Raw genomic sequence first — 13207 nt, forward strand, 5'->3', positions numbered from 1 at the left:
AAATATTTGCCATAAGTCTCTAGCTATACATGCATCCAAACCAATGCGATAGACAGACTCACCAAGGTGTAACAGACTCACCTAGACTCATTTGTGTCAAAAGCATTGCACAATCTTTTCCATAACTCTCTAGCTGTACATGCATCTAAACCAATGCGATAGATAGACTCACCAAGGTGTAACATGATCATTGAACATGCAAGCTCATCCAAGTCCTCCCACTCATCGTCAATCATAGACTCTGGCCTAGCATCCATGCCCTGTAGTGGCAACACTAGGCCCAATTCAACATGCAAGCTCATCCAAGTCCTCCCACTCATCGTCAATCATAGACTCTGGCCTAGCATCCATGCCCTGTAGTGGCAACACTAGGCCCAATTGTGTCAATGCATCATGCATACCTTCTTTCCAATGCTCAAAGTTTGAACCATCTGACTTTGTATGAAGTAGCACAAACCCTAACTATATGTACATGCCAAATCCATGGTGATAACCTATGACAAGACCAAGCACAAGTCGATCAACTCACAACCCAGGGGATTCACTATTAATCATGGGGGGATGTCACCTGCGTGCATGCAAACTAGAGAAACCCCCCTATGTATGATATCTTACATGCTAACTTACCTCCCTACATACAAAAAAGATATGGCCATTCTTGCAGTGAGCCATCCCCCCTCATATGAATTTTGCTCAGAATCTAATGAGCCACTATTTGAAGTTTTAGAGCACAAATAGACAAACTTTCCAAAAGACACAAATTGAGCCAGACAGTGATGAAGGGACATCCCATGTCATGATGGTCTTAGGAAGGAGCCTCTGTCCAAATTTGATACGTAGCAAAGGATGCAATAAGCCCACACTAGTTGCATCAAGGACGAATCTGGTTAATTCCATAGGCTAGCATGACATTCACAAAGGCCAATTCTTTTTTTGAAGAGATATGAAAGAAAACATAAGAGACACCATATATCAACTGTCACAATGATTTAGAGAAGAGAACCATGTCATCTATATTGAAAACCACCATATAGCCCTTGACATAACACACGCAATCATAATCTTTCTATGTCACTCTTGCTCAACGCTCCTACCTGCTGATCAAAGACATCAGTCTTAAGTGTGGTAGATTGGTTTGTTGAGTTCTCACTTGAATAGAAAGTCTTGAGTTCAAGACTCATTCGATAGACCTTTGAGGCCTTTTGAAATTGTCCCTCTGATATTAAAAAGTCTTGTCTACAGCTCTCACCACATAGACACACACCAAACATATAGCACACAATACCACACTCAAAAAAGGATGATCAACATTGTAATGTACCCAACATTTATCTATAGAAGTCATTTTAGTTATTTTGCAAAGTAATTGAGATTCTCAATTTTGTGAGTCATATGAGTTTATCAGATCAATTGGATTGAAAATCGAGTTCAGAATCTATTTATTTATGATCTTTCTTTATGTGGAACAATAGGTTTATGTGGGAACCTAATCTATGTGTGAAGAAAAAGCTTAAAGATAAGATTTTTAGGAAAGAAAGAGAGGTGAGTCAAAATTATGATACTTCTTTCTTTCTCTCTCTCAAGATAGAATGGGAACTTATAAGTATAGAGCTTTTTAAAAATCGTACATAGGATTTGCGAACGTATATATATATATATATATATATATATATATATATATATATATATATATATATATATATATATATATATATATATATATATATATATATATAGAGCCGCGAGGACACGCTAGCTTTTCCTTCCCTTATTCTTGAAACCTCTCAGTATTCTAAGCACCCCCCTAGAGACTATATAAAGGACCCTTCTCCTCTCACTTTGAACACACACATCTACAAAAGCGGAAGCTCTCTTGCAATGACGCGTCAGAGGAAGCCTCTCTCCCTCAACCTCTCACCTTCAAGCCATCTCCATCTCCAATCGTTGATGTGACGTCTCTTGGTGGGAAGAAAGTTGTCTAATCGAACGTATCTTATGCGAAAGCATTAACCGAAGAAGAAGTCGAAGCCATCCAACCTCCAACACAGGAGTTAGGTGCACGCGCTCCAAATTTTGCTAAGACAAATTTGTAATTCTGCATTGCTATTCATGTTTGACTTGGGAAGCTAAGCATAGGAAACCCCTTAAACCGTCCGAGAAACGTGATTCTATCATAAGAAACAAGCATATGTTTTCATACATTAGTAAAAGAATTGTTTGATAAATTGTCACTATTTGTTGAATTGTTATTGCTTAATAAATTGTTATTGTTGATAAGTGGATTCTGATTGATACAAAGAATTGATTGATTATGTTTGAAGAATCATATGATTGAGTTTTGAAGGATTGGATAAGTCATGATTGGTTAAGTCATACGACTAAGTTTTGATGGACTGATTAAGTCAAGGTTGATTAGGTCATGTGATTGGGTTTTAATGAATCGGATAAGTAATGATTAGTTAAGTTACACGATTGAGCTTTCAGTGGACTGGATAAGTCTAAGTTTGAAAATCATCCTTTTTTACATAATGATGGTCTCTAGTAATTAGAGTAGGAGTATCCTCACTTTTCCTCGAGATGAGGACATCTCAAACCCCTAAGGGGAGATTGTAATGTAGCCAACATTTATCTATAGAAGTCATTTCAGTTATTTTGTAAAGTAATTGAGATTCTCAATTTTGTGAGTCATATGAGTTTATCAGAGCAATTGGATTGACAATCGGGTTCAGAATCTATTTATTTACGATCTTTCTTTATGTGGAACAATAGGCATATGTGGGAACCTAATATATGTGTGAAGAAAAAGCTTAGAGATACTATTTTTAAGAAAGAAAGAGAGGTGAGTCAAAATTATGATACTTCTTTTTTTCTCTCTCTCAAGATAGAATGGGAACTTATAAGTATAGAGCTTTTTAAAAATCGCGCATAGGATTCGCGAACGTCGCAAAAAAAAAAAAAGATCCGCAAGCACGCGCGAGCTTTTCTTTCCCCTATTCTTGAAACCTCTCAGTATTCTTAGCACCCCCCTAGGGTCTATATAAAGAACCCTTCTCCTCTCACTTTGAACACACACATCTACAGAAGCGGAAGCTCTCTTGCAATGACGTGCCGGCAGAAGCCTCTCTTCCTTAACCTCTCACCTTCAAGCCATCTCCATCTCCAATCATTGACGTGCCGTCTTCCGATGGGAAGAAAGGTGTCTACTCCGAACGTATCTCATGCGGAAGCATCAACCGAAGAAGAAGTCGAAGCCGTCCAACCTCCAAGACAGGAGTTAGGCGCACGCGCTCCAAATTTTGGTAAGACAAATTTATAATTCTGCATTACTATTCATGTTTGACTTGGGAATCTAAGCATAAGGAACCCCTTAAACCGTCCGAGAAACATGATTCTATCACAAAAAACAAGCATATGTTTTCATAGATTAGTAAAAGAATTGTTTGATAAATTATCACTGTTTGTTGAATTGTTATTGCTTAATAAATTGTTATTGTTGATAAGTGGATTCTGATTGATACAAAGAATTGATTGATTATGTTTGAAGAATCATATGATTGAGTTTTGAAGGATTGGATAAGTCATGATTGGTTAAGTCATACGACTAAGTTTTGATAGACTGATTAAGTCAAGGTTGATTAGGTCATGTGATTGGGTTTTAATGAATCGGATAAGTAATGATTAGTTAAGTTACACGATTGAGCTTTCAGTGGACTGGATAAGTCTAAGTTTGAAAATCACCCTTTTTTACATAATGATGGTCTCTAGTAATTAGAGTAGGAGTATCCTCACTTTTCCTCAAGATGAGGACATCTCAAATCCCTAAGTTGGGGAGATTGTAATGTACCCAACATTTATCTATAGAAGTCATTTCAGTTATTTCGCAAAGTACTTGCGATTCTCAATTTTGTGAGTCATATGAGTTTATCAGAGCAATCGGATTGAAAATCGGGTTCAGAATCTATTTATTTATGATCTTTTTTTATGTGGAACAATAGGTTTATGTGGGAACCTAATATATGTGTGAAGAAAAAGCTTAGAGATACTATTTTTAAGAAAGAAAGAGAGGTGAGTCAAAATTAGGATACTTCTTTCTATCTCTCTCTCAAGATAGAATGGGAACTTATAAGTATAGAGCTTTTTAAAAATCGCGCATAGGATTCGCGAACCTCGCAAAAAAAAAAAATGATCCGCGAGCACGCGCGAGCTTTTCCTTCCCCTATTCTTGAAACCTCTCAGTATTCTTAGCACCCCTCTAGGGCCTATATAAAGAACCCTTCTCCTCTCACTTTGAACACACACATCTACAGAAGCGGAAGCTCTCTTGCAATGACGCGCCGGCGGAAGCCTCTCTTCCTTAACCTCTCACCTTCAAGCCATCTCCATCTCCAATCATTGACGTGCCGTCTTCCGATGGGAAGAAAGGTGTCTACTCCGAACGTATCTCATGCGGAAGCATCAACCGAAGAAGAAGTCGAAGCCGTGCAACCTCCAACACAGGAGTTAGGCGCACGCGCTCCAAATTTTGGTAAGACAAATTTATAATTCTGCATTACTATTCATGTTGGACTTGGGAATCTAAGCATAGGGAACCCCTTAAACCGTCCGAGAAACGTGATTCTATCACAAGAAACAAGCATATGTTTTCATAGATTAGTAAAAGAATTGTTTGATAAATTATCACTGTTTGTTGAATTGTTATTGCTTAATAAATTTTTATTGTTGATAAGTGGATTCTGATTGATACAAAGAATTGATTGATTATGTTTGAAGAATCATATGATTGAGTTTTGAAGGATTGGATAAGTCATGATTGGTTAAGTCATACGACGAAGTTTTGATAGACTGATTAAGTCAAGGTTGATTAGGTCATGTGATTGGGTTTTAATGAATCGGATAAGTAATGATTAGTTAAGTTACACAATTGAGCTTTCAGTGGACTGGATAAGTCTAAGTTTGAAAATCACCCTTTTTTACATAATGATGGTCTCTAGTAATTAGAGTAGGAGTATCGTCACTTTTCCTCGAGATGAGGACATCTCAAATCCCTAAGGGGAGATTGTAATGTATCCAACATTTATCTATAGAAGTCATTTCAGTTATTTTGTAAAGTAATTGAGATTCTCAATTTTGTGAGTCATATGAGTTTATCAGAACAATCGGATTGACAATCGGGTTCAGAATCTATTTATTTACGATCTTTCTTTATGTGGAACAATAGGCATATGTGGGAACCTAATATATGTGTGAAGAAAAAGCTTAAAGATAGTATTTTTAAGAAAGAAAGAGAGGTGAGTCAAAATTAGGATACTTCTTTCTTTCTCTCTCTCAAGATAGAATGGGAACTTATAAGTATAGAGCTTTTTAAAAATCGCGCATAGGATTCACGAACGTCGCAAAAAAAAAAAAAGATCCGCGAGCACGCGCGAGCTTTTCCTTCCCCTATTCTTGAAACCTCTCAGTATTCTTAGCACCCCCCTAGGGCCTATATAAAGAACCCTTCTCCTCTCACTTTGAACACACACATCTACAGAAGCGGAAGCTCTCTTGTAATGACGCGCCGGCGGAAGCCTCTCTTCCTTAACCTCTCACATTCAAGCCATCTCCATCTCCAATCATTGACGTGCCCTCTTCCGATGGGAAGAAAGGTGTATACTCCGAACGTATCTCATGCGGAAGCATCAACCGAAGAAGAAGTCGAAGCTGTCCAACCTTCAATACAGGAGTTAGGCGCACGCGCTTCAAATTTTGGTAAGACAAATTTATAATTCTGCATTACTATTCATGTTTGACTTAGAAAGCTCAGCATAGGGAACCCCTTAAACCGTCCGAGAAATGTGATTCTATCACAAGAAACAAGCATATGTTTTCATAGATTAGTAAAAGAACTATTTGATAAATTATCCGAGAAACGTGATTCTATCACAAGAAACAAGCATCTGTTTTCATAGATTAGTAAAAGAATTGTTTGATAAATTATCACTGTTTTTTGAATTGTTATTGCTTAATAAATTGTTATTGTTGATAAGTGGATTCTGATTGATACAAAGAATTGATTGATTATGTTTGAAGAATCATTTGAAGAGAAGAATTGTTGAAAAAATATCTTTTGTTCCTCGCGGTTAGCGAGATGCCTCGCGGGTAGCGAGATGGGAAGGTTGTGCAATTCGTGGTTAGCAAATAAATCCTTTGCAAAGGCTCTGTTGGTTAGAGAGAGAAAGTCCGCCGGTAGCGGCAAACTCATGAGAAATTGAAAAAGTTATTTTTGTTGAATAATAGGGCTGTCTTCATTAGGCTTTGTTTGAATTATTTTGGTATTGTTTGAAGGGCTGTATAAAAGAACCTGTGTTTGAAATTAATTAAGGAACACTGTTTGTATATGTAAAACAGTGTGGTAAAAAGTGTGCATGTGGGGTGGAAAGTGGGGGCTGGGGTCAGGTTGCTAGTCAAGGATGGGTGGCCTCAATTAGTCGAGAAAATCTCCACTCCCTCTTATTAGGAGAAGTGAAATTAGAGACTCATTGTGCCATGAGACGAGATGGCCCAAATTTACGTGACACAAAAATTACTATTTAGTTTAGATTAAGTCTCATATCATATTTATGGTTTATGGATGGTGGCCGTGCCTCTTAAACGTGGGGAGAAAGGCGTTGTTTATGGATTGTAAATATGTCAATGGGATTTCACCTTTATGTTAGGAAACAACTTCATTAGAATCCTAGATTTATCGACCTGGCTTGTGGCGTATGACCCTTATAACCACGTAAACGATGGATAGAGGACTTCCTCTCTTCCGTTGCTCGTATCTCTACGTTGTGGAAACAGAGTAGGGTGTCGTCAATGGAAAAGTAGAATAAAGGAAGGCCATCTATCAAAGTCGCCCTAATCTTCTTGGGGTTGGGGACCTCACAGTTGGTATAAGAGCATAGGTTAAAAAGATGTAGCTGGCTACTTCAAGTTTCCTCATATGTATGGTTTTCTATACCCATTATCCGACTCATAGAGATATTATGCTATGTCGAAACCTCTATTATGTTGCTCATGGAGAGATCTTTTGTAGACCCCTATATGACATTTTGATGACTTTATGATTAGAAGATTGAGTTGTTTTCTACAAAGAAAGTGTTTCACTGGTTAAGTCATGTAAGTGAGTTTTTTGTGTGGATTCAATGAGCCATGATTGGTTAAGTCATGCGATTGAGATAATCATGACTGGTAAGTTATATGATTGAGTTTTGACGGATTGGATAAGTCATGACTGGTTAAGTCATACGACTAAGTTTTGATGACTGGTTAAGTCAAGGTTGGTTAGGTCATGTGATTGGGTTTTAATGAATCGGATAAGAAATGATTTGTTAAGTTATACGATTGAGCTTTCAGTGGACTGGATAAGTCTAAGATTGAAAATCACCATTTTTTACATAATGATGGTCGCTAGTAATTAGAGTAGGAGTATCCTCACTTTTCCTCAAGATGAGGACATCTCAAATCCCTAAGTTGGGGAGATTGTAATGTACCCAACATTTATCTATAGAAGTCATTTCAGTTATTTCGCAAAGTACTTGCGATTCTCAATTTTGTGAGTCATATGAGTTTATCAAAGCAATCGGATTGAAAATCGGGTTCAGAATCTATTTATTTATGATCTTTTTTTATGTGGAACAATAGGTTTATGTGGGAACCTAATATATGTGTGAAGAAAAAGCTTAGAGATACTATTTTTAAGAAAGAAAGAGAGGTGACTCAAAATTAGGATACTTCTTTCTTTCTCTCTCTCAAGATAGAATGAAAACTTATAAGTATAGAGCATTTTAAAAATCGCGCATAGGATTCACGAACGTCGCAAAAATAAAAAAATAGATCCGCGAGCACGCGCGAGCTTTTCCTTCCCCTATTCTTGAAACCTCTCAGTATTCTTAGCACCCCCCTAGGGCCTATATAAAGAACCCTTCTCCTCTCACTTTGAACACACACATCTACAGAAGCGGAAGCTCTCTTGCAATGATGTGCCGGAGGAAGCCCCTCTCCCTTAACCTCTCACCTTCAAGCCATCTCCATCTCCAATCGTTGACGTGCCGTCTCCCGATGGGAAGAAAGGTGTCTACTCCGAACGTATCTCATGCGGAAGCATCAACCGAAGAAGAATTCGAAGCCGTCCAACCTCCAACACAGGAGTTAGGCACACGCGCTCCAAATTTTGGTAAGACAAATTTATAATTCTGCATTACTATTCATGTTTGACTTGGGAATCTAAGCATAGGGAACCCCTTAAACCGTCCGAGAAACGTGATTCTATCACAAGAAACAAGCATATGTTTTCATAGATTAGTAAAAGAATTGTTTGATAAATTATCACTGTTTTTTGAATTGTTATTGCTTAATAAATTGTTATTGTTGATAAGTGGATTTTGATTGATACAAATAATTGATTAATTATGTTTGAAGAATCATTTGAAGAGAAGAATTGTTGAAAAAATATATTTTGTTCCTCGCAGTTAGCGAGATGCCTCGCGGGTAGTGGGATGCTTGGCGGTTAGCGAGATGGGAAGGTTGTGCAATTCGTGGTTAGCGAATAAATCCTTTGCAAAGGCTCTGTTGGTTAGAGAGAGAAAGTCCGCGGGTAGCGGCAAACTCATGAGAAATTGGAAAACTTATTTTTGTTGAATAATAGGACTGTCTTCATTAGGCTTTGTTTGAATTGTTTTGGTATTGTTTGAAGGGCTGTATAAAAAACCTGTGTTTGGACTTAATTAAGGAACACTGTTTGTATATGTAAAACAATGTGGTAAAAAGTGTGTGTATGGGGTGGAAAGTGGGGGCTGGCTCAGGTTGCCAGTGAAGGATGGGTGGTTTGGATTAGTCGAGAAACTCTCCACTCTCTCTTGTTAAGAGAAGTGAAATTAGAGACTCATTGTGCCATGAGACGAGATGATCCAAATCTATGTGACACAAAAATTACTATTTAGTTTAGATTAAGTCTCATATCATGTTTATGGTTTATGGATGGCGGTCGTGCCTCTTAAACGTGGGAAAAACGACGTTGTTTATGGATTGTAAATATGTCAATGGGATTTCACCTTTATGTTAGGAAATAGCTTCATTAGAATTCTAGATTTATCGACCTGGCTTGTGGCGTATGACCCTTATAACCACGTAAATGATGGATAGAGGACTTACTCTCTTCTGTTGCTCGTATCTCTACTTTGTGGAAACAGAGTAGGGTGTCGTCAATGGAAAAGGAGAATAAAGGAAGGCTATCTATCAAAGTCGCCCCAATCTTCTCGCGGTTGGGGACCTCACAAACACCCATACCACACAAAGAAGAACCAATCACCAAGGAAAATAACTTAAGAGGAGTCCCTTCCGATGAGGTCGATACATAGTTGTGACACACCAACATGAACTATCATCTCTAGAGACCCCAAACAATAAGCCAGGACTCCAAGCATTCAGAAGTAGCACATCATTTGAAGGGCACCAACAACCAATGGTAGCTCATCAACAATCACCTATTATTTTGTTAACTCTCATTTGCACATGCGCATTGTAGGGAAAGATAGGATTATGCTAGCATGAGCAATGGTACCTACTCACATAGGGAAAAAGGGGGCCCTTGACTTGGGAGAAAGATAGAAGGGACTATACAACACAATACATTTTCTTGCAAAACCCCTTGGCATATTTGAACCGGCCAAGCTTTGAATATTTGGAACATGGATCAACCAAATGAAAAATAAGGATTAAAACAAGGTTATCCAAGGAATGCACTAACAAAGAGATCCACATGCAAGAAGATGCACACACATAATTCAAAAACTTTAAATAAATGTGCTTATAAGATATGGATAGCCTCAACCTAAAAACACATATAAGAGCAGTATAACCTCAGTGGAGAGCTAAAGCAACAAATGAAATAGTGAGGGCCTCAGCACAAAAGCGCTCAGATCTGGAAATGCAACTGAAAACTCTCCGATCTGGAAACACGCATCTTATGGTAAAAAAATCCTCTGTTAAAGACATGCATTGGAAACAGTCAAGGACCTTGAGCTAGCGACAAAAAGGATTGGACAAACCTACAAAGAACGGGCTCAAGAAATTTTAGATGAAAAGGCTTGAGGCGCGACATAGCATGCTTGAGGGTTAGCACATGCAGAAACTCGCGGTGTGTATCGCAACATAGACGAGCAATATTGGCAAAAGCTTAAAACTACTGATAAAGAAACTCAAGGCTTGAATCTTCAGAAATTAAGTACAAACACAGAAATTAGGCCCGCGGGCCACATACATGTGCACAAAGACACACCGAAACTTACTAAACTCACGGGCCTACTGTAAGACATGTTCTACTTTGAAATTGACCTTCTTAGCAAATGAACAATAAACCCCACTTTTCACCCTTGTCAATTTGTCCTTACATAGATTATTATTTCCATTTAAATGACTCACTAGAGTACTCTTGCATATTTGTTTCCTATCAACCTCCAAAAAGGCGATATTTTACTCTATCAACAATAGAGTCTAAGACATGATGTAACTTGCACTCAGCTGGCCATAGTCAGCTCATCATCTATAGATTGGATCAAATCATTGATGTCCTAAAAGGGACATCATTTTGATCCTATGCTAGCGTTTTCTCTCTGCCATTTTTGCCAAAACTGTATCTATCTCTGTATTACATGCAAGCTTCCCTCCTGACACCCGTGCCTTTATCTACCCTAGGCAACCCCCTCTACTTGCAGTTCCTTGGAAATTGAGGGCATGCATGTTGCTCTTGGAGGTTCCTACTATCCACCATCAGAGTCGAGAGGTTGTCTAACTATTGTCATTGTTTTTAGCCATACTCGTCCATCTTCCACTACCACGTCTAGCAAGAATGGAATCTATGTGCCACTTAGAAACATCTATTTATAAATGGAAAGGTTTTAGACAAAAACACAAGTATCTATCTTCAGTTTCTTAAAATCTCAATGTAGTTTCCATTATTTTCTCCTGTATACATCTAACACCACAATTCTACTTCTTCAAAAGTGTTCATGGTTTGAAACATAGGATGCGCTGATACCCAGAAGTACTTAAGGGCATGCAAAAGCCAGAACTCAAAGGAAAAAGAAAGAAAATAAGTTTAGAAGCTTGCCTCAAAAAAGCAGAGTATAGTTCTCTATTGGGCATTTTCTTCAACAGGATTTGATCTACCTCATCATCAGTATAATCCCTCATATAGATTGGAATAGATTCTAGAGAGCCTGTGCCTAAGAAGAATGCATTTGGCCCCTGCAAGCTGCTGATGAAAAAGAGCCCCAAGTTTTCCAGTCTAGAGAGCTCAGAGAGCCTCAATAGTGTAGAAATGAGCCGGAACCCCCTTGACGAGGTCAGTAAGAGCTCCACATTGTCAAATATCAAATAGACCACTAGCAATGAGCCATTTTCCTTCCAAGGAATTAGAACGTAGAACAAAAGCACTAATAATCACATAAAAAAATTATGGTCGGACTACTTTCTTCCCTTTTTGACATTCATACCTTCTTCTTACTTGTGTGGACTCACAAGCCCTTTATCGATGCTTCTAGCTTTGTTAGAGACAACAAAGGAGCGTCAATCAGAAAGTCCAGAAAGTCTGAAAACTTATCACATTTCCTTACGCTCGCAAGGCTATTTGAGGGGCTTCCTACATGTTTGTTGAGCTGATTGAGGATGGATTCAAACAAAATTCGGGGTGTATGCGATGAGTGACAACTTGTGTATGCAAATGGCCGCTTCATCTGCCTAAAAATATCTAGCAAAATGGAGGTTTTACCTGTGGAAGCTCCGCCATACACAAAGAGAGGGAACCGCAAATGATTGGGCTCTCCAAGCAAGCCAAGGAGCTGGTTGATCTCAGTGTTATGTGCAGGGAATCGTCCAACAAGGTGCAAGTAGAGCATGTCTAGGGAGATTGGAGCTCCCTCTGACAAGTGCTTCTCTTCATGTTGGAAATGAGATTAATGGATTGCAACGTTCAAAGGAGATGCTTCACGGCTACGAGTCCTATGACCCATCTCCCACCTTTAGAATTGGGACTGTGGGGTGCATTCCCTTCAGTTACCATTCTGCTTCCATCACTAGAAGGGGAGAAGCAAGTAGGATTAACCGTCTCCCTATCTTCAGTTCACATATTGCTACCTACTGTTTTCTTGCCCTCAAAATCTTCAGACTTAGGCTATGAAAGCATGCCTGCTTGTCACTTTTTGGTGGCAGGTCGCCATGCATTACAAACTAGCTACAATATATTTTTGAAAGAACATTACCAAAATACCCCTCTAATTTGTAAAAATTTCCAAAATACCCTTGTATCTATTTTGGTTGGATTCTTCAAAATTTTCTAATCTTTATCCCTTTTTAACAATTGAGATCCATTTTGGAGTGCTTAGCATGTAATTGTCAGAAATTACCTTGCAAAGGGGCAATTACTTCTAATAATCATGATGAAATTCATCGCCAAAGCCTATGTAACATACCCAAATTCTAGTTTTAGCTTCTTGTATTGATAGACAATCAGTCTTCTTACGAAAAGCTACAAATTTTTTTGTCTTTCAAGAAAATTTAATCTCACAACTAGGGGTATTTTGGGAATTTTGGAAAAATTGAAGGGCATTTGTGACAAAATATTGATGGTGTTTTGGGATTGTTTGAAATTTGAGGGGTATTTTGGGATTTTTTGTAAATTAGAGGGGTATTTTGGCCTTCATCTATACTTTCTCTCTCTATCTCTCTCTCTCTCTCTCTCTCTCTCTCTCTCTCTCCCCCCTATTTTTGCACACAAAGAAACTTCTTTCTCTATGTGTCTCGCACAGTTGGCTAGTGTAGGAAACACTGGCCGGAGGATTCTCTTTTCGCCACGTGTCTGGAGAGGGAGCCGTAATCCCTTCCCCCATTATACCTTGTTAGCCTTAGTGATACATAAGCGTATCACATGACTAATGTCCCCCCACTCCGGTGATACACGAGAGGGAAGACCTTCTAAACCTTATACAACAACAATATGGTGATCAACCCCAAGATATTTTACATAGGGTAGCTGATAAAGTTCTAGGTTGTCCTTAAGAATGACAACACCAAAGATCTAGATGAGAAGAAAGAGTTTGGAAAGCTACTAAACAATGCACGCACATGCAAAGATTGGGAAACTTATTATAGATTACAATGATGGTTGTAAAATTGTTATTGTGGGTGC

At 38.4% G+C, this 13207-nt stretch overlaps 1 protein-coding gene across 1 annotated transcript; it reads right to left on the bottom strand.

Annotated features, from left to right (window-relative positions):
• Positions 1–11028: 11028 nt before the first annotated feature.
• Positions 11029–12082, bottom strand: LOC147446805 (origin of replication complex subunit 5-like). The gene is given in 3 exon segments (XM_086524553.1): positions 11029–11405; positions 11489–11956; positions 12040–12082. Coding segments are annotated over 3 exon segments (888 nt in total).
• Positions 12083–13207: the final 1125 nt, after the last annotated feature.

This window comes from Adiantum capillus-veneris, chromosome 11 (genome assembly GCF_014529385.1).
Source record: "Adiantum capillus-veneris isolate H3 chromosome 11, ASM1452938v2, whole genome shotgun sequence".
NCBI classification, from domain to species: domain Eukaryota; kingdom Viridiplantae; phylum Streptophyta; class Polypodiopsida; order Polypodiales; family Pteridaceae; genus Adiantum; species Adiantum capillus-veneris.